This window comes from Strix uralensis, chromosome Z (genome assembly GCF_047716275.1).
Source record: "Strix uralensis isolate ZFMK-TIS-50842 chromosome Z, bStrUra1, whole genome shotgun sequence".
Taxonomy (NCBI): Eukaryota; Metazoa; Chordata; class Aves; order Strigiformes; family Strigidae; genus Strix; species Strix uralensis.
The window spans coordinates 100,078,205-100,101,847 of record NC_134012.1 but is presented as its reverse complement, the minus strand read 5'-3'; the positions used below and the strand labels follow the sequence as shown (position 1 = coordinate 100,101,847).

Below are 23,643 nucleotides of genomic sequence, written 5' to 3'. Positions count from 1 at the left end.
CCCAATAAAAAGCTGCAAACCGTTGCTAACAGAAGGATGCTGGTGGGAGATTCAATGCTTTCAGCCTGGTGTCTGTGAGCAGGAGTTGAGGCTGTAATGTTTGGCCCTAGAATGGTGTCACCAAACCTTGTGGAGCAGAGTGGGAAAGGCAGATTCCTGGCAGTTTCTGGCAGCAGCATCGCCAGCTGAGGAGATGCTGGGACAGGGAAGGAGAGTGGGATTGGCTTAAAGAGGGCAAAATGCAGGGTGAGAGCTTGGACTAAGCACATCCCAAGGCCAGGCACAAGGACAAGAGGTTTTTCTCAGCCATGACTGGAATTAAGCTGGATATTAGGAGAGGTTTCTTTCTGTTAAGGGAGAAAAGATTGAGAATTCCGAAGTCAGAGGGGCAAAGATGAAGCCGAGTGGGTTTAGCACGGAGCTCAGCAAGTCAACGAGCAAAAGGCATCGCTCCTTAGAAAGGGATTTGTAAGGTGAGAGCTGGGGGGAGCGTGGAGAGGTGGTGGCCAGGAATGAAGCACTTTGCCATCTCCACCTTCAGCTCACGGAAGTAAGATAAGGCCCTAAAGACTCATTTTCCTTCTGTACAATAGGGATAATAATACTAATCCATGCTTAGGAACCACGCCAGACGTTAAGATTAAGGCATAATTACAACCAAAGCCCTCCTGGTTCACATCACAGCACAAAATGTTAATAACTTCAAGGCATTTATGACAATTTGCTAGTGGGAAACATTGAGAATCTCATATAAGTGATTGACAAAGAGAGCTCAGCCCAGGCCAAAGCAGGAAGAAGCCCCATGAGCACATCACTGCGGGTGATGGAGCAGCCAAAGTATCTCAAAACCTTTAAAACCCCTCCAGGAGGGAGGGATGAGCAGCCCAGGGGCCAGGCAGGGATGGAGGAGCCCTAGAGCCAGCCCAGCCCCAGGCACCCACCACCACAGAGACACCCCTTCGCTGCTTTTATACTTTATTAATAAACCACAGGTCCCAGGCCTGGGCTCGCTCTCCGCAGCACAGGCTGTTTAAATTTTAATTTATTCATTCATACCCAACCAGCTCCTGCCAGAGATGTTGCCATGGCACCTCCCAGCCCCAAAGCACCCGGCATTCGGCTGCCAGATTATTTGCTCTCAGCCCCATGGAGCGAGAGCAGGGTGGGTCCACCAGGGCAATGCACCAGGGCGAGGAAAAACTAAGCTGTTTTTTTACATTCATGGAGCTTTAAAGAATGGGTGAAATCACCACCGTTTTGCCTAATTACCCACTTCATTATCAGCGGGGGAAAGCAATGCTGGAAGTCCAGCAATTTCCAAATTTCCCAGTTGCTGGGAGAAGCGAGGAGCTGGGTGAGGCTCGGTGGAAACCTCATTAGCAGATGACATAACGGACACGGCCCACGCCCCGAATTTCTCTCACTCTGTGGCAGTGACGTAGGACAGTGAGGATGGCGTGGAAGCGCTTGTCCACTTTCAGTTGGGTGAACTCACCAATATCAGCTTCCACAACAAAAAAAGTACCTGGAAAACAAATAGAGAAGCAGCAAAGTTGCAGGATACAATTAACATCTCACAAGTAACAATACAACTTCTTCACCATTCCACACACTGAGGAAAAAACACAATCAGCGGTAGGACGGCCTCATACTACCTCAGGAATTTTGTTTTATTTTTCAAATTTGTCACCTGAAAGAAGAATTACCAGCTTCCCCATGAAGTTCAACTGCCCTGCATTGTCCTCAGGCACCATTCAACGAGCTCCGTCCGTTCTCAGCGCTATCTACTAACATCTCTCACCCCGCCCCCCATGCTCCTCTACCACTATATAAAGTCTGTAGCAGTCCCAAAACCATCCAGGGCCAGACATGAGACATTCCACAGGAGTGCCAGAAGATGTGGCTAGTAGAAAAATCACCTCACAGCACACCTTGACAAGTCTTGGTGCCTAACAGTCAACTTCCCTTTGAGGAAGAACGTTCTTCCTCCCACAAAATGTCCTTCCATGTGTCCTTCCACACATAGGTGTTCTGCTCTTAGCAACACTGACCTGAGCAAAACCAGAGAGATGCTCAGGGTCTGCTTAAAGATAGTAGCACAGCTTTATGGAGGAAAGGCATCATGCTTCAGTGGTTCAATCACAGAACACAGCTGAGTAGCAGCATAATTTGAATCCTAAGTAATTGTTTTGCAGTGCCTGAAATAAGCTGTTGGACTGGCAGCAGGCACTCGAGTTCTGGAATTGGCCTTTTGCAAACAAAAGGATGGAGCCTTGCATACCCCAGAGCTATGCAGCCCACCATTCCCTTGACTTCCATCAGATACAGAAAAGAATAATTCTTCACTAATTAAGAAAATGCAAGAAAAAGATTAACCACTTGGAACAGCATCCTCCCCGTGTCTCTCAGAAAACGACGTAGGAAGGTCCTGCGTTGGAGCTGGCAGCCCATCCCTTCTTGCAGTTGATTAACTACTTCTAAAAGGAAATTCTCATTATCAAGTGTTTCTAAGAAACCAAGGCCTTCACTGGAGTCGAAAGTGTTTCAAATACCTGTGACAAAATGCCAAGAGAAAGTCACCACAAGCCAATAGTATCACAGAATCATCTCAGTTGGAAAAGGACCTTGAAGCTCCTCCAGTCCAGCCATGAACCTCACTCTGACCGTTCCCAACTCCACCAGATCCCTCAGCGCTGGGTCAACCCGACTCTTCAACCCCTCCAGGGATGGGGACTCCCCCCCTGCCCTGGGCAGCCCATTCCAACGCCCAACAACCCCTTCTGCAAAGAAATACTTCCTAAGAGCCAGTCTGACCCTGCCCTGGTGCAGCTTGAGGCCATTCCCTCTTGTCCTGGCGCTGGTTCCTTGGCTCAAGAGACTCATCCCCCCTCTCTGCACCCTCCTTTCAGGCAGTTGGAGAGGGCCATGAGGTCTCCCCTCAGCCTCCTCTTCTCCACACTAAACCCCCCCAGTTCCCTCAGCCGCTCCCCATCACACCTGTGCTCCAGACCCTGCACCAGCTCCGTTGCCCTTCTCTGGACACGCTCGAGTCATTCAATGGCCTTTTTGGAGTGAAGGGCCCAAAACTGAACCCACTCATCGAGGGGCGGCCTCACCAGTGCTGAGTCCAGGGGTAAGATCCCTTCCCTGTCCCTGCTGGCCATGCTATTGCTGATACAAGCCGGTAGCAGACACGAGGAAGGAAGGAGTTATTTTAAGTGCTCCGTAGCTGTATTCCCAAGCTGTGATTTCATATTCAGTCTCTATAGACTGCTCAGATAGGAGATAATTATAGATCTAGTAGAATGACTGTACATTTAATACTTCCTGTAACATGGCATAAGGTTTTAACCACGCATCTTCACAGAGCTGTAAGAAAGAAAAGCGATCTGAAACCAGGAACATGTTAATTAAGGTATAAGAAAGAAATGTCCAATTACCTTTAAGGAGAGGAAGTAGAAATAATATTCTTCTGGAGTGTCATGCTCCCACGTCTTATGAGAAAGAAGTCGCAAGGCTAGGGATGTTCTAGCTTGGAAAAAGAGGACAGAATTCTCCCTCCTCCTTTTACCCTTAGAGTAAGGCAGAGGCAGTGTCATCTTTGACAAGATGGAGCTTCTCTTCTTTCTATTAAATTCTTGGATAGTCCTTCTAGTTTAACTGAGAAAGCAGCTGATGCTAGCTGGAAAGCCAAAGCTGCCAGAAAAGCTTTTATTTACTTGTAAAAATCTGTAAAATTCTGTAAAAATCTTCAAATTTTATCTTCAGTGTGATCTAACAGGACACACGCTCCACTCCAGGGGAGCATCCAAGGATGTGATGGCCATTAGAAACAAGGTCCCAGAGTGCTGTTTATAAGCATACTGTTCCCCAAAATAGTGCTTAGCCAGGGCTGAAGAATAACAGATCATGTTTTCTCACAGACTGGGCTATTTTGAGAGTTGGTGACACCGATGTCTAATAAGCAGTAGAATCTTCCAGGGACAGTAACTGTCAAAAGCTGGAGGTCTTTCCCCACCTGGGAACTACTCTGGAATCTCAGAGCTCGCAACGCTGCTGAATTCGCGTACAGACAAGAAGTGGAAAATTTATTTACTAGAAAAAGAAAAAAACCTGTCTGACTGCTTAAAATATAACTACAGTTGGAGAGAGACCATTCGCAGTTTCCAGTAATAGGGCAGAAATAGGGTTTTGCAGTCTGTTATATCTGGGGGAGCATCAGAAAGTCCTAAATCTGTGCAGAACAAGATTTCTTCCTCTATTTATCCAGAATTCAGGGCAGCAACATTCAGATCTTTTTTGTTAAGAAACCAGAACTGGATAAAGGGTGGTTGGTTTGGTTGGAAACAGATCCATGCACTAAATAACTTGCTAAACTAAAAGTTACCTCACTGGCTGGAAGGTTACCCTGATAAACCAGGCAGCATCTTTTTCTCATCTTGAAATCAGAGGAAGAGGTCAGCTGGCAATCAGCCCAGGCTGAGAAACTGTGGGAATTCTAAGCAGAGACACACTCACGGTAGAAATTTAAGCAAACAAATCAATGAATGCACAACCTTACCCTAAAAAATGCAATGGATAAAGACATTTAATCATTTTGTGCTGGCCAGACAAGAACTGTCTGACAGCCTGCCAGACCTTTTCTCCAGACTTTCTAGATGATTAGTCACAACAAACAAAAACAAAACAAAACAAATCTACCACATACACACACGCTCTCATACGCTGAATGTCCTAGTTTCCTAACTGCACTTTCCAACACAAACAAGAAAATAAAAGACTCACAGGTACCTGAAGAAATTAAAAGCCTCCATTTTTCAGACTTCGAAAACCAACTTTCTGGGACAAAATTATCTCCGAGTAGCTGTAGATTTCTCAAGTTGCTAGAATGGCTCCTTTACTGCAGCAGAGGCTGCCATGATCAGGGCCCTTCTAGTGTTTAATGCCTCTTCTATAGCCATGGGCTCAAACTCTTGACTATCATCCTGAGGACGTGGTTTGAGCCCAGAGGGTAGCTGAGAGCCACGAGCAGTTCACTCCTCCCTTCCCCCTCAGCACTGGGAAGGAGAAAAATGAATCCAAAGGCTCAGGGATGGAGATAAGGATGGGGGGGGTGTGTGTGTGTGTGACTCACCCATTATGGTCATGGGCAAAAGACAAACTCGTTAGGGGAAGAAAGAGAACATCACTAATTCAAAACACTAACGATAACGACACTTCACAGACAGAATGAGACAGTGAGAAGCATTACAACAGCTTAAAACCACCTCCCCCCACCCCTCCCTTCTTCTGGGACTCAGTTTTGTCCCCAATATCTCTACCTCCTACCCCAGGGGAGGGGGGTGCAGTCAGTGCTGCTGTTCCTTCCTCCAAGGCTGGGGGGAAGCACTCTTCTGCATTCCTCCCCCTGCTCCACGTCACGTCCCTCTCACAGCAGACAGTCCCCCACAAACTCTTTCCGCCGTGAGTCCTCCCCACGGGATGATTCTTCCCGAGATGCTCCGCCATGGGTCACCCCCACGTGTTGCACCTCCCAGCGCTGAACTACAACAGCAGGGGCTGCTTCTCCCCACAGAGTCCCGGGGGTCCCCCACAGGCGAATCTCTGCTTCTCCAGTGACCCCCATGGGTGATGGGGGGGGCCCTGCCCTCTCACCACAGGGTACAGGGGGGCTCCATGCTCTGGTGCATCTCCCCCTCTTCCTCCCACTGACCTTGGTGTTCACAGAGGCGTCCTTCTCCTAACTCCTCCTCAAAGTCCTCCCAACCTCTCTCAGGTTTCCCTTCTTAAATACATTATCACAGAGGCTCACCACCATCACTGATTGGCCTTGGCCAGAGGTGGGTCTGCCTTGGAGCTGGGGGAGCTTCAAGCTGCTTCTCACAGGGGCCACTGCTGTAGCTCCCTCCCTTGCTACCAAAACCCCACCACATAAACCCAGCACACAGTTAAATCAAAAAACCCCCTGCGAATTAAAAGTGATGAAGCAGGTATTTTAAGAAATCCCAGATTAAAATGAGTCGTTGTTAGACTGAAGCAGAAGTTCCAGGTTGACCCAGCGCTGAGAGATCTGGTGGAGTTGAGAACGGTCAGCGTGAGGTTAACGGTTGGACTGGAGGATCTTCAAGGTCTTTTCCAACCGAGATGATTCTGTGAACTTGTCTAGAAAAAACCAAAACTATCCGAGCCCAAATCAGAAGTTAGTCCCGTGAAGCAGTCTAGCTGTACACCTTTTCATTAAAGTCCTTTACAACTTGTTTATCCTATAGGTCTCCAAATAAAGTGCCAGGCATGTCCATCATATCAGAATTCCTTCCCTACAGAAGAGGGCATTTAGCATCTAGAAGTTAGTGACATTGTCACCACACCTTAAATATTGAGCGCACCTTGATCAGTGACAAATCCAAAGGAAGGAAGAAAAAGTTCTAGTTTGTCATAAGGTGAACTCCTGAGTACCCAGGGAATGTGCTTAAGGCAGAATATTCTTACATTCTGTCCAGGGCAAAAAAAATTAAAGAGGCAGGTGCCAAGGTGTTGTCAGAAAAAAGAGCTCGCTCTGAGACGGGAGAGAGTTTGCTCTACGCTTTATGCCTCAACTTGGAAATATGAGGACATTCCAAGGACATCACCAAGCTTGATACGTGCAGTACACCCCTCCAGGAATAATTACATACTTGTTCTCCAAAGGAATGTCAAAAAGGAGATTTTAATACTAGAGATTTACTGTGCCACATATCTTTGGGAAAACTAACCTGTAAGTACAACTTGCTTTTAAATTGGGACACGGACATTTTGGTGCATTTTCACTCCCCCTATGCTTTTAGGAGGAGAAAACTTATGGTTATCAGACAGCCCTGTCTCTGCAGTGGCTGATTAGTCAGATTTCCCAACTTTAGAACAAATTTTTAAATAGCTCATGTCCATTCTAACTTTAAAACTGAAAACACAGTTTATACCATTTGGTTATCAAACTAGGAGCTTCCAGAACTTGTAGTGATTTCAAATTAAATCTTTGTGCCCTCAAATTTTTTGCTAAAACACGCCATGAAAGTCACATTTTCAGTGAATAACATATAAAAAGTAACCAAATCAGTTATGGGAAAAACTCTTCAGTCACAACAATAACCCTTGTTGCTACTTTCTATGACTTTATCCAGAAGAGGTGATGGGGTTTTATACTGACTACCCAGTTCTGTGTAGTAATAAGATATTTATTTTCCTTACGGCCTAGAATTTGATCTGGAGATGAATCTCATTTCTGTTCTCCTTCCCTTAGATCAAGGGAGAACCAGACCTTTCATCGCTCCAGACTGCTAAAGCACTGTTCGTCCCCGTAGCAGGAATTTTTCAGGTCCAAATCTGATTTAGACTGTGGCACCCCACGCTGGAAAGGGAGGGAAAGCCCTGCTAAGTCTACTGATCTTTTTTTTTTTCTCCCCCTCCTCTCTGTCTGAGAATAAGCAATAGCAGGTTTTCTAAAATTTTTCAGGACTGATGGTTTTAAAGACTCCCACAGGTTAGACCATTCCACCAACTACCAGAGTGCCTCAACGGACTATTTTCTGAGAATAAAAGGCTGTAAGTTACACTATAACACGAAAAGCACATGCTGTCATTAGTCATTCAATATTTTGTCCAGTATTTTTATACTTGTGCTGCCATATCCAAGTGCTATGAGTTTAGTACTAACAAAGGAAAAAAATAAAATACCTTTTGTTTCCGCAGTTTCTTCCTCCAGGAACCTGTGGTAGAGTTTCCTCGCTGCTGGTTTCATAGATTTCAAAGGCTGATGCAGGATCTTGTACTTGTCTGCCACAGCCTTGTTTATACCTTTAACCACTGCATTAATCTGATCACATGTTAAACGACCTTTCATATACCTACAAATAAAAATAAAAATCAGTAACCAGAAAGTCACAAAGTTCCGTGTTTATTCTTCTCTTTCAGCCTTAATTGAACACGCTATTCCTAGTTAGAAGCTGTTTCTTCTGCTTTGTGTTAATAAATAAAGGTGTAGTTAATTTTGTTCATTTCCTTGGTGGTTTAATCATCTTGAAGGTGAAGAAGCCATGATAAAACCTAAACCAGAAAGACAAAAAAACATTAGAAAGCTAAATTAAGAAGTAAAAAAGAATCCAGTGCTTAAACTGTAAAGAGCCTTCCAAAATGGAATAGAAGTTGCTTTTATTGCATACCACAAACTACAAATGCAGAAAAACCTAGCAGCTTTGCAGAAAACAGAGCACGAGCCAAAACTGAAATGAAATGTTTCTGCCTAAAAGAGTGCAATTTAGTTCTTATTATAATCATAAATAACCTGTGCTTGATCTTACAGCCATTCCTTTGGTTCTTTTGAAGAAAAAACAGGTTTGTGTTGTTTCTTATATTTTATTGTGCAGCCTACTGAGCTCTACATACACAGCTCTGCACTACCAACATCTGCTACTGAACTTTCAGAGGATTTCATAAAGCTAGTACTAAAATAATAAGATCTGTTGATAACAGCCTGGAGGTACAGGAAGCACAGAAGATAAAAACAAAGTGATGCGGAAATATTAGAACACTGGAATACTTGCAAGTAAGGCTACCCAGTATTTATAGATGTAAAGGCATGCATTCAAAGAAAAGGAAATGTGCTACAAATTGAGAAGCTGTTACACAAAAAAGAAATCCAAAACTTGTATGACAAGCAGTAAGCTAAAAACAAAACAAAAGCTCAGAAAACATTGCAGTAAAAGCCAGGGCAATCTTCCAACTGGAATTATCCTGAATTATCACTGAAGGGTGATCACAGGTTAAACCTGGCGGGTTGTGTTTGGTTGCAGCTGTGTGGAATTGAGAAAAAAATGTTACATTTTTAGGAATGAAGGGGGTTCTTGAGGTTAGTACGGCTAAAAGCTGTAGGACAATAAGCTTGAAAATATCAATGAACAGGAAATTCTTCCCTCATTTTAATCCAAAGAGAAAAACTCAATCTTTGGAAAAAGTACAAAAAATTTAAAGTGCAATCGATTACAAATTCAATATTCCAAACCAGAATGTGGGCAGGCATTCTACAGCTGCCAACTAAAAATAAGTGCTTGCTGTAGATTTTAACAATAGGCAAGCTCTGCTGGGGGACCTGTCTGCACAGGGTGTGTAAAAACCTCCGGAATTCAAAGCAATCGCTCTAATTTCAGATAAAATTGCCACCAAGTTATTTGCAGCCAGTTTTCAACTTCATTGATACTTTGCTTAATCCAGATTCAAAGGCGGAGGTGCAGCCATTTTTATAAAAACCACTCTGCTTTGCACACATCACATCTTTTCAAATAAAAGCAGCATGACCACCCCTTGAAATGCAGTCACGGTCAGTGTAAACAAGTAACACAGGCTACAAGTGCAGAAGGGCTTTGCCTGTGTCACAGAATCATTTGGGTTGGAAAAGCCCTTGAGGATCCTCCAGTCCAACCATGAACCTCACACTGACCGTTCCCAACTCCACCAGATCCCTCAGCGCTGGGTCAACCCGACTCTTCAACCCCTCCAGGGATGGGGACTCCCCCCCTGCCCTGGGCAGCCCATTCCAACGCCCAACAGCCCCTTCTGCAAAGAAATCCTTCCTAAGAGCCAGTCTGACCCTGCCCTGGCGCAGCTTGAGGCCATTCCCTCTTGTCCTGGTGCTTGTTCCTTGGCTCAAGAGACTCCTCCCCCCTCTCTGCACCCTCCTTTCAGGGAGTTGCAGAGGGCCATGAGGTCTCCCCTCAGCCTCCTCTTCTCCACACTAAACCCCCCCAGTTCCCTCAGCCGCTCCCCATCACACCTGTGCTCCAGACCCTGCACCAGCTCCGTTGCCCTTCTCTGGACACGCTCGAGTCATTCAATGGCCTTTTTGGAGGGAGGGGCCCAAAACTGAACACAGTCATTGAGGTGCGGCCTCACCAGTGCCAAGTCCAGGGGTAAGATCCCTTCCCTGTCCCTGCTGGCCACGCTAGTGCTGATACAAGCCAGGATGCCATTGGCCTGCTTGGCCACCTGGGCACACTGCTGGCTCCTGTTCAGCCAGCTGGCAATCACCCCCCCCAGGTCCCTCTCTGACTGGCAGCTCTCCAGCCACTTCTCCCCCAGCCCATAGCGCTGCTGGGGGTTGTTGTGGCCCAAGGGCAGAACGCATTAACTGCTATTTATTGCTCTATCTGCCTCCTTTACCTGACTTAAAGTCAGAGGGAATGTGCAGAGCAATGAAGACTAAGGCCAGAGGTATCAAATAGCCATGTTTGATTTTCTATGCTCCCGTTACCAGCTGACATACAGTGAAGACACTTAATAAAGCCGAGAGAACAAAGCAGAAACAGAAAAACAGGATTCATTTGCATAAACCAAAGTACAAGCGGTCTCCAAGAGGCCCTCAGGCATCCAAGATGCTCACAAGGGGCTAGCAGATATGCTGGCATTTACAGAAAATTCAGTAACTAAAGACCTGCCAGTACTCGCTGAGGCATCTGCAATGGCACCAGACAGCTCTGCGCAGGCAACTGAAACACGCCACGAGCAGCGAGGCACCAGGGATGTTTTCTGGTTTTGCCAATGCAAAGAACTGAAGGAGTTCAGGCCTCAAACATTCATCGACACAGAAAACCTCAAGGACAAGTTGTGCCCTTTGTGGTCAGTCTAAGGGATGAATTATCTGCCCAGGGAAGCGCAGGGTGTATCGAAGGGTGCACGGCTCCGCTCCCCTGCAGTTGTACAACCAAATTCCTTAGACAAGCCTTGAAGGAAGGAGACGTAGACCGAGTAAAGCCAAGTGTTCAGCTTAAGGCCTACACTTTAATTTACAACTATAGCCTTGAAGAAGAGATTGATAAGAGAGATTGATAAGAGAGATAAACAACCAACACCGGATGGAGCTATAATGGCCCAAGGAACAAAACCTGAGAAAAAGGTAAAGGTGGTGGGGGGAGATTGTGACCACCAACTCAGTTGATCAAAAGGGTTAATGCACCCCATTCCCCCTCAACTCATGCACAGAACCCCTGCTCCACCTTTTCCTCATCTCTCATGCAAATGAGTTGGTGGAATCCCTGCCCCTCCTCGTCTAGTATGCAAATCAGCTCATAAGATGAGCTTAAAAGGTGACAGAAAACTTTGCTGGGTGTGCACCCACCACCCAAGATTATCGGACCTGAGACAACGCTGGATCCAGGGGTGGTGATCCAGATTCTTTGACTCTCTTTCTCTCCTTTATTTTTCTTTCCTTTCTTTTCTTTCTTACAGATTTATAAGAGACCCCATTGCCTATTATCCTTTTCCAAGTTTAAATTATTTTCTACTGCAAGCAAAACATTTTAACCTGTCGTTTGGTGTCGTTTCACCTTAATTTAACCCGAGGGGATCACAGAACCGTTACGAGTCCCTGGGCTCCCAGTCCGGGTCGTGCCAGCCGACTGCGCTAACCAGGTGTTCAGCAACAAGAGCGGGAGTGGGGGCACACGGTGAGCGTGGAGACACCCGTGTCACAGACACTGAAACATAGGCGCCTTAATCTGAAACTAAATTCTGTCAAAACTCACCAGAATTTTTCTTCAGTGCATAACCATAAGGATCATAAAACCTTCAGCTGTTCCACAGTCTTCTCATGTTTCTACCCAGCCATGGCCAGCAAACCCATAAATGCTGACATTTATTCCACTCCATACATACACTAATATAAAAATACAAATTTGAGAAGTTCCAAAGTAATCCATTTAATTTAGATTTAAAATAACTTTAAAATCTGCTTCACTACACCAAAAGCAAAAACATTCAGAACTATTTTTTTTAAATAAATGAGTGACCCAATTTCTTTTTTTAATCCACAAAAGCCCTTTCCAAAATTTTTTTTCCATAGGTGTGAAAACCAAAGCACAGTGCTGTGTTCTTCAGAGAAAACATCAATTTATCTCTTTTCCAGTGGTCTATACGTGATAAATCTCTCCTGCTCCCTCAAAAACCTTTAGGATAAAAGAAACATCTATTCCCCTCCAAGTTACCATCTTCTGAGACTTTAGAGTTATAATGAACGTGCAGATTCTAAAAATATCTTAAGCGGCAAGAATTCTAGAGACAGGATAAAGCAAGCATTTTCTTTTGCTTTGAATTCAAAGTTAACCAAGACATCTACTGTGCAATTTCTTCCTTCTTCCTCCAAAAAATGGTCTTTTCGCAATGGATTTGAAGACTAAGATAATTTGCAAGTTTAACTGCACAAGAGCGTTCTATTTGATCAAGGTGCTCCGTATCTGCACCTTAACACAGCACGTACCTTTGTTAAAAACCTGCTGCAGAGTTCTAAAAAAAAAAAAAAAAAAATAGGAAGACTATATATCCCTTTTTGTGCCCCAACGGTGTTAGGGACAGATTCTCCTCCACGCCCAGCACAAAGCAGGTGAAACCACCTAAATTTTTCAGTTACAGGCTGCCACAGCTGCAGTAAGAAGGGAGAGAGGAGTGAGACTCTCAGATGCAAAACCCACCGTACCCAGCTGGTGTGGGATTTAGACACATACGCGATGCGTATCCACAGTTGTGCTTTATTAAGTCCCTCAGACAAGCTTAGGATAGGCACAGTCCTGTATTAGCAGAGCCAGGCAGCTCCAGGAGCAGAGCTGCATCCAAACACAGTCCTTTCCCTCGTTACTATTGCCAGCAGGTATAAAGGGATCCCACATCAGAACCAGCGTGGACCTAGAGAACTGGGACATGAACCTAATTCTCATTCTTCTAAGAGAATACGTTAAGCCTGAGAAAATCTGGGTCACAAACATTTGCTGCTTTGACTCGGTTCAATAGCATGTGAAATCACAAGCTTTGCAGCCTCCGCCAATCTTGTATTACAACACTGCCAGGCAACAGGAAAAAAAACAACCTGGAAGATTGATAGAGCTATTTAAATTTGTGTAAGTCTTCCTCCACGGAACAAACATGCTTTTCTCATCTCAATAAAAATATTTCTATAGCCCCACAAGCACAGTCTAAGACACAACCTTTTTATAAACCAGCAATGAATATAAGAGAATCCAGCCAGCCATGAACAGCAGTGGAAAAACCTTCCACTCTCAAGGATAATGCAACACTTTAAGGGGCTATCGGGGAAGATGAGAGCTTTAACTGGAGGTTAAAACAGGCAGCTGGAATGGTCTAGGTTTACTTCTCTTGTCTTAGCAGAGATAAAGACCAAAAACTCGCATGCTCCAGCTTTAACTTTCCAAAATTTTAACAGGAGAAGTACTGAAGGCAGTAAATCCACCAAATGCTAGTGATCTGCAGAATAAAAATATCAGGTGCACACACTTTTAAGAAGTAACTAAAAGAGTCATTAGCTTGACAATCAGGCTCCTTGAGCAATTTGGGAGAAGAAAACGAATGTTGTTCACCTGAAAATTTTGAAAGCTATAGGAAAGATGAATGTGTTTTACTTGAGGCTTTCAAATAATAATAAAAAAAAAAATCTTAGTGAAACAAGTGTTGTCAGGGAACACACTGAATCTAGAGTTCGGATAACAATTCAGCACTAGGCATCAAGAACATTTTCTCCTCTTTACAGAAATATTTGTCCTTGTCCCCAAAATGTCATTTAAGACAAGTTATTCCTACATGACAGGCTTCAGACAAGGACATCTATTAATCAGGTCCTGATGGCAGGGGACAAAACCCCACAGCTTTCTATTCCAGAAATTTGGGATATTTCAGTGGGCGGTGGTTTGGTTTTTTTTTTTGCTTTTAACAAGTCTGATTTCTTTTCCTGTCTCAAAACAGATAAGTCAAGACTTGAAGTTTTCAGAAACCAATAGTTGGGTGAAATAAAACCAGCATTTAGAATTAGTTTTCCTTTTAAGTGTAACCATAGCTTTTATCTTATGAGATGATGGCTTTTTTTTTTTTTTAAATGCCAGTTCTCAAAACAAGAAGAGAACCCATCTAATTAGCCAATATATTTCTGTTCATACAATTAAAGTGACTTTTGAGATAAGAGGTTTGGGGTTTAACTGATTAGTTCTGATCTTCCCAACAGATACATAAAAAAGAACCCGATTAGCTCTATTCAGTTCATTTTCAGGTTTGCCAGTAGCAGATATAAACTATTTGGAGCTATCATCTCATGATGTTTCACCCTGTGGAACATTTAAAGTTTCAAAACATCGCTGTCAGTCTCAGTTCTGCAAGAGCTTCCTTTCCCAAACCTACATTTTCCCCCCAACCTGGCACAACAGGGGCTCGGAAAAGCCATTATTTACTTACGCAGGAAGACTTTCAAATTCTTCTGCAGTTATTAAGGATGCTTCTTTAATAAGTCTTGACTCTTTTGTAGGTTTCTTCGCAGGTTTGGGTTCTACAACTTCTGTTTGTTCTTCACATTTCACAGTTAGCCCAGCAACGCTGTAAAATGAATGAATATTAAATTTATAAGTAGCAGATAAGTAGTAAGGAGAACACCGTTACATTATTGAGCCTGCTTACTCACAGACTTACGTTCCAACCCGTCTGTTAGGCTGGATCAACACAATTTGCCATCTTTCAGGATAGATAAATAAATAAAGAAGGCCAATTCCATTTCAAATTGCCTACTGTAGCTGACTTCATTACAGCTCCTCATTTCTCTGCTAAGAGAGGCTGCTAGCAGGTGAATTGGAAGCAGTCCAAACGCAGCACCGAGCCGTTAAGAATTCAACATCCCGTTACATCTCGCGCAACACGAGGCCTTGCTTTTTATCTGATGAACCACAGCCCAGAGCTGCAGCCTAACAGGCAGATTTGAAATACTTCACAGCTCTTTGAAAAAAGTTCAAATCTTGGGAAGCTTGACTCATCCATTAATCTTTTGAAGCAGAAGAAATTCAACATCAACCAGCAAGCTGGGATTTTTTTTTTTTTCCTTTTTAGGCAAGATCCCAAAACCTGAGGAATTTCCTGCTTTGAGTGATTATTAGTGTTATTTTTATAACTTCACCCTTCCTCCAAACACTCAGCTACAGAGCCTCAAGCCATGAGTTATCTGCCAGTCACCCACCTAGCTGCTCTCCTACTCAGCAGTAGGAGGACAGCAAAGAGGATGCACTTGGCCAAATTCACCAGCATCTGACTACAAGGACATTATCGGGCTGAGATGTGCAACAGAAATAACTAAAGCGGTACGGAGCTGACCTGTCACAAAGAACCCACCCTCTGCTTTGATCTAACCTCCCCACAAGAAAAGATTGTTGCTTGGTGCGGGGCCCTACATCAGTGGGCGGCCTGAGGGCTGGGATCTGATGCGTCACTTGATGTGTCACCCCCAAAGCCAGTGGCTCATTTTTCAGGGAAGGTGGCTGCAGCCTCCCCAACTGTCTTGGTCCGTGACGCAGCGACAGGGGAAGCTCTGCTCCCTGCCACGCCACAATGCAGAGCCCTTCTGAAATCCAGGACACCAACAGTGAAGCTAATCCAGGTGGAAACATCTAAAAAACTAATGTGAGGCCCAGCACAAAACTAATCCCAGCACCAAATGTCAGCAAGGAAGAGGGAAAGGGAAGGGTGTGGATTTTTGATGGTGTTGGAGGTGGGTTTGGAATAGAAGGATAAACACAAGGATTGAGAGCAGTGAGTTTGCATTTTAAACTTCACTCCTCCCGTACACTCCAGTCCTGCCATCCTCCTCTTCCTCACTACAACAAACCTCTTATCTCTCTAGATGCTTCCCCACCCCAGGTACTTCTGATTTGCGCTCCTGCCCACTGCCTTGCTGCGGTGATTGCTGCTGGCCTGGACCATGAAAAGAAAAGAACCAAAGCTTCAAAATCTGGCTTTGACGTAGTGAGAAATGGCTCAGTAAACCCCAGGAATACAAAGGGCTTAAGATACATTGAGCCCACTTTTTATTTCAGTGATAATCCTCCAGTAAATAAGAACATCAAGACCAAGAACCCAGGAGAGAAACATTAGCTTAAAGCCACGAATTGTTCAATTCTTCTGTGTGGGCGTTTTCACAGAATCACAAAATCATCTTGGTTGGAAAAGCCCTTGAAGCTCCTCCAGTCCAACCATGAACCTCACACTGACCGTTCCCAACTCCACCAGATCCCTCAGCGCTGGGTCAACCCGACTCTTCAACCCCTCCAGGGATGGGGACTCCCCCCCTGCCCTGGGCAGCCCATTCCAACGCCCAACAACCCCTTCTGCAAAGAAATCCTTCCTAAGAGCCAGTCTGACCCTGCCCTGGCGCAGCTTGAGGCCATTCCCTCTTGTCCTGGTGCTTGTTCCTTGGCTCAAGAGGCTCATCCCCCCTCTCTGCACCCTCCTTTCAGGGAGTTGGAGAGGGCCAGGAGGTCTCCCCTCAGCCTCCTCTTCTCCACACTAAACCCCCCCAGTTCCCTCAGCCGCTCCCCATCAGACCTGTGCTCCAGACCCTGCACCAGCTCCGTTGCCCTTCTCTGGACACGCTTGAGTCATTCAATGGCCTTTTTGGAGTGAGGGGCCCAAAACTGAACCCACTCATCAAGGGGCGGCCTCACCAGTGCCGAGTCCAGGGGTAAGATCCCTTCCCTGTCCCTGCTGGCCACGCTAGTGCTGAGATGTGAAGTCCTGTCGCACCAGCGTTCAGGTGCACACTCTGCTTTCTGCAGTACTTATCTCATGACAGTCACTCAACAGACAATTAGCACTCAGCTTCCCAAGCATTTTGGGATGTAGAGGAACAAAAGTGGAGAAGGCTAACAGAGGAGGGTTTAGGGAAGAGGACTGAAGACCTGTTTCCAGTGTCACAGATGGATTCTGACTAATTATGGTCCGTCTTGCACTTTGATCCTCTGCTGCACAACACAGTGGACACCAGGAAGTTCCAACATGGGGACAAAAGGAGAAAGTGTGCTTCAACAGACAGTATTAACATATAATGTGTTATTCCTCTGGAAAAACCAACACCACAAACTGACACCGACAAGACAGCAGCTGTGGGCTGGCAGAGCACAATCTGTAGAAAATTATTAGAAAAACACCTAGTTTTACATGTGTGGCTCTCTCTAGAAAGGGAAGGACTGGCTAAAGCCGTATCACAATTAACTTCTTGATCAAAAGCAGGACAAGATTGGAAGGGAAACCAACATCCCAAAGAACCTGTTTGATATCAGAGGTGATACAATCATTAAACAGGCCTCATTTGCATCTAAACAATTTCCAGGAGCCAACAAACTTAAGACAAAGGGTTTTCCTAAATTAAGAAAGTTATGACAGGAAGGCAGAGCCACTGTGATAATTTCTAAAGAACTTCCATTCTTTCATACGCACACACAAAAAAAGCAACGTCTAGCTTGAAAAGGAAATTGAAAAGGAAGACATGGCAACATATTTTAGGAGGCTGTTTCCTAAACTGAGGGTTTGTGTCTAAAGGGTCGCATCCAGAAAAAAAAGCTTCTACACAAGTCATCATTCTGCACAAATTATCAGCTAAGACTAGCCCAAGTTGCAATACAAGCAGTACCTACGCAGATGAGAATATTGCTACACACTTATCTAAAATTACAGTTCATTTTTCTCTTCTGCAATCTTATTTCCACATCCCTAACCTTTTACTTTGCTGGAATATGCCTGTAATGTTTTCAGCCTGAGGCTTGTCTGTCATTAAGAGCAAGACCAGGTAAAGCTGATAGATTCAGGGCACATATTGGAAATACTGAATTCAAAGAGACTGATATGTTGCCTTCTGACAAGCTACAAAGGTGGAAACACGTCCTGGGATCTCTAGATGTTAGACTGTAGAGGAGATCCCCTTCTGGCATACACTAACATCACTCAAAATTAAAAAGTAATTCCAACAAGCCAGAGAAAGAGCTGGCCACTCTGAGAAACCTCATCAGAATTATAATGTCTTCAAAGCCTTCTGAGTAATAGCCCGTTGTTTCACATACTTGTTCCTACTACTTTATTCTGAACAGCTTCTCAGCCCTCAAAGGCAGGTGGATGTCACTGCTACCTAAATTAAATGCCAGGCTGCTACAGGGAAATGAGAATAAAAATATCACAACCATAAGTCAAATCGCCACAGAAAGATGATTGAGTTAGAGGATTTTTTTTTTTTTAAAAGAACAATGATATTTGGAAGGGCAGTGTTTAACTTCAGTCCTAGTGAGCCAGCATTTGGCTCACTAACCCACCCTTCGATCCTTAAGCACCGCAGCTATCAAATCGGTGTGTTTGCAATTCTAAAGGAACACTCAGATTTATCAAAGACCTGGCTTTCTGCAATAATGTCACACCTGCCACTGGAAGCTTCCATCTGAACAACATGGTATTTTATAGGTTTTACCTGCAGCGTTTGTTAGGGTGCTCACAGAAGCGAGCAGTCAAAAGCAAACTCCAGAATTAATACATGTAACAACCTCAGCTCACAGAAATTCAGAGTTAATATACAGTAAAAGGAGTGGAGCTGTGTAGGGCTGCAGCTGGACGCTGCTGGGAGCAGGGTGGTGTCTCTGTGCCCATGTACCACATACCAGCTCTGTGTTGGTTTAGGCAGATGGGGAGGAATGTTTTCACTGAGGTGCCGTGCTTCGCTTTCATCTCTCTCAGCAGACTTCTGGAGCTCCTAAAATTAATGTTTAGACTTCATCAGAAATCTGAAACTATTAACGTCAAGCAAGTAAAAATTAGCTTACCAGTAGGGCGATGCTAAAATAATTTTTAGCTTTATTAAGAGGTGTTCTTTGCTCTCTCCCTTTCCCAAGAGCAAATAGTAAAGCTCACAAAAACAAAATATAAGAGCAAGAAAACATGAGCCTCTCTGTGTCAGGGCATCAAAGAAATCTGAGTGGGCAAGTAGCAAATCTTTAACAATATACTCTAGCAGGTTTGGGCAGGGGAAAGGTGATGGTGGTGACGGCGTACTGCAGGAAACTCCTCCCCAGACCCCAAAGAGCCCTTTCACAAAAGACTTGACACGTGAAGGCACTGCAAACACACACCGAAACAACAGATAAATATTCTAATTAAATCACTTTCATAGCTATTGCAAGGATGTAAAAATAGAACTGCTCTTTAGATCACAGTATCTATTGTGATAAAGCCATGCTTGCAATGTATAAAAATGTTATTTTTCAAGGCTTAATGCTCACTATGCTGGAGAGCTGCTTAATAAACTATCAGTAAGCCTGTTCCAAGTCCCAGTTCCGCTTGTAAGCGGCCTCATGCATCCAAACATATCGCTTAGGATCTAGAAAAGAACAACTACGCACTTATCAGTGATTTCTTTGAATCTTTCAGTATTTTATGAACAGGAAAAAAAGATTACTTTTAGCAAATCCTTCAGTTCTTTGTGATGCTTAACTTCCATTTCCATTTTATTCAGGAGATCATTCACAAGAAGTACCTCGTGCTTTATTTCACAGAGCACGGATTTGAGGGATGGTTCTTCACCTGTCAAAGGGAGAACATTAAGCCAAAAAAAACCTCCAACACAAAACCAAAATCCCATTTCCCTCCTCTCCACAAGCAGTGATTTTCAGATAATTATGCTCCTCAACCACCACATCTTCCCAGGAGAAGCAGCAGTATTCGCTAGTCAAACTGCCAACCTCCTACTCCATACAGCCAACAGAATTCAGAGCTGCTGTAGGAATAGAGGCCTCCCTCCAGCGTGAGAAAGCTTAGCTGGAAAGCACTAAACTGTACCCACTAAGGTCGCAGACACAGGTCTTAAACACAGCCTGGTTTTTGCACCCGCTTGGCTGCGGCAGTGCCCTGTTCTCCTTCACGATCTCCCTCTGTTTAGGGTTATAGTTCCTCATCAAACAGGAGGTTAGCCTAGATGACCCTCCCAACCATCCTGTGTAACCTCTATTTGTGCTTAGGAAAGGAGAAGAATCTAAAACATTCAGAGCGATTTCAGGACGTCGGTTTAAATAAGTTTGTTACCCCACGGCCTGTTTTGCATCGCAGACAGGCACTCCTGGGATGCAAGGACAAGACACCTGTGTAAACCTCCATCTACACCTTTGCACATTTTTGTAATTAGGCTTAACATACTTACCAAAATGTTTTTTCTTCTATTTGGAGCTTTCCTCACCAAGTATATAGAATATAGGGTACATTAACCACCAGCCTTCAAGTCCCTCAGTGGAACATATTTTCACTTCACCCATATTCTCTGCTTGGCACCTAATTCCCTGATAAGGCTCCCATTTTGCCATTCTTGCTCACTTTGTTGTAGTTCTCTATATTTTACTTGTTTTCCATTTCATGTTACACTCCTTGCCTCATTACAGCATCCCCATTTTCTGCAAGGAGGTGCAAACCAAACCCCACTCGTGATTTCTTTTACCTGCATTTCTTAACTGAAGAGTCCTTTTAACATTTGAAATCTTCATGTTGATGTGAAAAGCTAAATCTTGCAGGTCTGAGGACACCATTTCTGCCATTATCATACTGGAGGGAAATAAAAAAGAATGTGGTGATTTAAGAAAGACCTAAGTTGCAAACACTAGGCACACGAGCAGAATTTTAAAAAGGACCCTGATCTGTCAAAGAAGCAAAGGCAACTTAAAGGAAGCAACAAATTTAAGAACTACCTTTTATTTTACTAGACTGAAAGCAGAAGAGGCAGCACAAAATGACTGAAATTAGACAAAACAAAGCAATTTCCCTGAACTCTCGAGATAAACACAATGTAATCAGTGCAACAATTCCTCATGAAACTGGTTGTCTTTATTATATTAAAGTGTTCACTACTAAAGGAGTTGTTAATTTACTACAATAAACAAGAAATACCTGGTTTATATAAAGTAGTTCTGTAAGGCGCTCTCAGGGAGATTCCATGAGATGATCAATATTTAAAGAGTTGAGGTTGTTTTTTTTTTAAAAAAAGAGCAGTAATTAAAAGAAAATGTGCATTTGCTTTCTAGCAGACTGTGGAGGCACAAAAAGTAGTATTATATATCAGTAACCCTTATGTAAGTATACTGATTAACACTCTTACAGAAAGTAATTGCTAAGAAAACGTTGCTGCAACGCATCTTCCCCAATCGCCCTGGAACAAACCTCCATTTAACGCTCCTGCCCGGCGGGCCCTTGTGTTTACAGCGCTCGCACGGCTCCCTCTGATGGTTACCTCACACCCGACAGCGAAGCTCTTTGCTTTAAAATACTACGAGCTACCCCGCTTGCTGGAACAGCTGCTAGAGATTTACCGATTTCCACAGAGAAACAGTTACAACCCGCGGCGGCGCGCGCGCCCACCCGCCCGCCCTTTTACCTCACGCCCTGACACAGTATTTCCTCCCCCTCCGCCCCGCTCTCACCGCAGCGATGACCGGAGGCAGTTCGCTGGGAGTGGTGAGGCGGGAAGTATCGGCTCCCGGTGATCCGTAGCGGCTCCCGGTGATCCCCGCCAGCCCCTCAGCGGTGCCGCCGATTCAAACCCACCGCGCCCGGGCGGCCCTTGAAGAGCGCAGGCGGCTGCGCAGCGCATGCGCGGGAGGCGCCAGCGAGGCCGCTGCCGGGAAAGGCGGGAAGAGGCGGTGCTGAGGGGAAGTTGCCCCCTCCCCTCCCCTCCCCTCCCCTCCCCTCCCCTCCCCTCCCTCCCCCCCCCCCCCCCCGAATTGGGCTGTCACCAACTAAATAAACCCCCTCACAGCGTTTATTAATTAGTTCTAGAAATTCAGTTTATTTCAGCATTCAGCAGAAAACAAAGCCCTCAAGTCATCTTTCAGCATATACATACCGGTGTGTCTCTGTGGGAGCACAACGGAAGGTTGGTGTGGAGGATTGTAAACGCGCTCAAGGGATTTGCAGCTGAGGTGGTGAAAAACACATATATCTCACTAATTGTTGTTTAGTTTTGGGTGGTTGATGGGTAGAATATCTGTGTTTAGGTAACACAGGCCTGGGAGAGGCTCAGGGGCACCTCATTGAGCATCTGATCCCACAGACTTAATAGAGTTAGTACATAAATGACATATGTATGTTTATATATATAACTTTATATTTATATGCATATTTATGTATATTTATAACTTTGTATAAACTTTTTACAGTCAAGATAAGTGAGGCTGCGTGCCAATCCAAACCGGGAGTTACCGTACGTGGGCAACCTGAGCGAAGGTCTGTACCTCAAAACGACCTCCAGAGACCCTTGCCCGGTTTCAGTATGCTTGCACAATGTATTAATGTGCATTTAATTTCCTGGAAATAGGTGACTACTTCTTGGAAATGTATATAATGAGTGTGCTTTTGTCCCCTGGTGTGCATGTGAGGAGGAGAAATCCCCCATGCACCCAGCGCTGCGGTAAACCCATGTCGGCTTTCTAAACTGTCACTTGGTTTGGAGAGTTTTCTTGGTTATGATTTTTGGTAACAGGATTTGGTGACGCAGGTGGGATCAACTCTCTGGAGTCTTGACAGACCAGAGGAATTGTGAGGACTCCAGCACGCACCGGAGTATTTTCGTGGAAGCCTTCCGATTCCTTAGTCGGGTGTTTCCGTGACAGCTATCTGGGAGATTAATGACACTGGTCATAAGTATTGGCTGCTTACAACTAAGTTGCATCTGAATTAAGTACACATTGTTGTATTGGTATTGGAACTCATAGTGCAGAATTGTGTAATCCGTACGCTACTATGGGGATGCCCAGAGTCTGGATTTTGTTTGGATATTAGTGGTAATTTTGAACTTTGTAAAATGGGACCTGGACAGGCTACTGAAGGGGGAATCCTTAAGTGCTCTCCCTTGGCTTGTGTATTAAAACATTAGAGCAAGTTTGGGGGTGACCCCCTCACTTGGAAAAAGTTGGTAGAATATTGTAATCAGTGTATATTTTAGATGATCGGGAGAAATGGCCTAAGAACGGAAGTATAAACTATACTACAGTGCTGCAATTAATGTTATTTTGTAGACACGAAGGAAAATGGGATGAGATGCCGTATGTGAATTTGTTCTTTGCATTACGGGACAATTATGATATGTGTAAGGAATGTGATTTGATTGCAAGTGGAAGTGGTGTATTAGCACTAGAGGCAGAAAATAAGGAATCGCCTAAGTGGTGTTGTTCAGCATGTAGGATCGGCAGGTGATACAACAAATATAAAGGAAATTGGAAGAAGAAGAAGAGGACGTTGCGATGTTGGTTGGACCAAGAAGGGGCAATGGGGCAAGGGGAAATGAGCAGGAAATAGCAGGGCAGGGCGAAAGGGGGGCGAACGGAAGGCAGGAACAAAGGGATAGTGACTGGGATAGTTCTGACGAGGAGGGAGGTTTCAGTCCGGTGGCAGGTAGGACTTGGCGGGGAAATGCTCAGAACATACAAGCTCCTCTCGGGCAAGTGGTAGGAATGGATGGACCGGTTTGGGTAAAGATGCCATTTTTGGTATGAGATTTAAGGGCTTGGAAGGAGATGGCAGGCATATATAGGGAAGACCCTGAACAGGTAGCAGGGGTTATGGAAACTATAGTTCAGAATCAGGATCCAGATTGCAAAGATCTGCAAGTTATCTTAAACAACTTAGTAAAGAAAAATTATTATGGCCAAGGCTAAAGAGGAGGAGGAACGGGTGGATGTTAAAGCCACACATGCAGGATGGATAGAGGATCATTTTCTTCCCAACAACCCTAACTGGGATCCCAACGTCCCTGCTCAAAGGTTAATCTTAACCGAATACCAGTGA

The 23,643-nt window shown here is 44.6% G+C and overlaps 1 protein-coding gene across 1 annotated transcript; it reads right to left on the bottom strand.

Moving 5' to 3' along the window:
- Nucleotides 1-958: 958 nt before the first annotated feature.
- On the bottom strand, nucleotides 959-21,389 carry SKA1 (spindle and kinetochore associated complex subunit 1). Its single transcript, XM_074855801.1, has 7 exons — nucleotides 21,282-21,389; nucleotides 20,306-20,409; nucleotides 19,277-19,401; nucleotides 18,483-18,574; nucleotides 14,257-14,394; nucleotides 7,711-7,880; nucleotides 959-1,525 (listed from the first exon to the last, which is right to left on the bottom strand). Exons 2-7 carry the CDS (start codon nucleotides 20,406-20,408, stop codon nucleotides 1,377-1,379), a joined length of 777 nt encoding a protein of 258 aa, XP_074711902.1. The 5' UTR covers nucleotide 20,409; nucleotides 21,282-21,389; the 3' UTR covers nucleotides 959-1,376.
- Between the last annotated feature and the right edge of the window lie 2,254 nt (nucleotides 21,390-23,643).

Coding starts and splice junctions, on each gene's coding strand:
- SKA1 (XM_074855801.1), bottom strand. CDS start 20,408: ATGATAATGGCAGAAATGGTGTCCTCAGACCTGCAAGATTTAGCTTTT. Junction 19,402..20,305: donor TCTTCAGTTAAGAAATGCAG/GTAAAAGAAATC, acceptor TCCCTTTGACAG/GTGAAGAACCATCCCTCAAA. Junction 18,575..19,276: donor AACTGAAGGATTTGCTAAAA/GTAATCTTTTTT, acceptor CATTAATTTTAG/GAGCTCCAGAAGTCTGCTGA.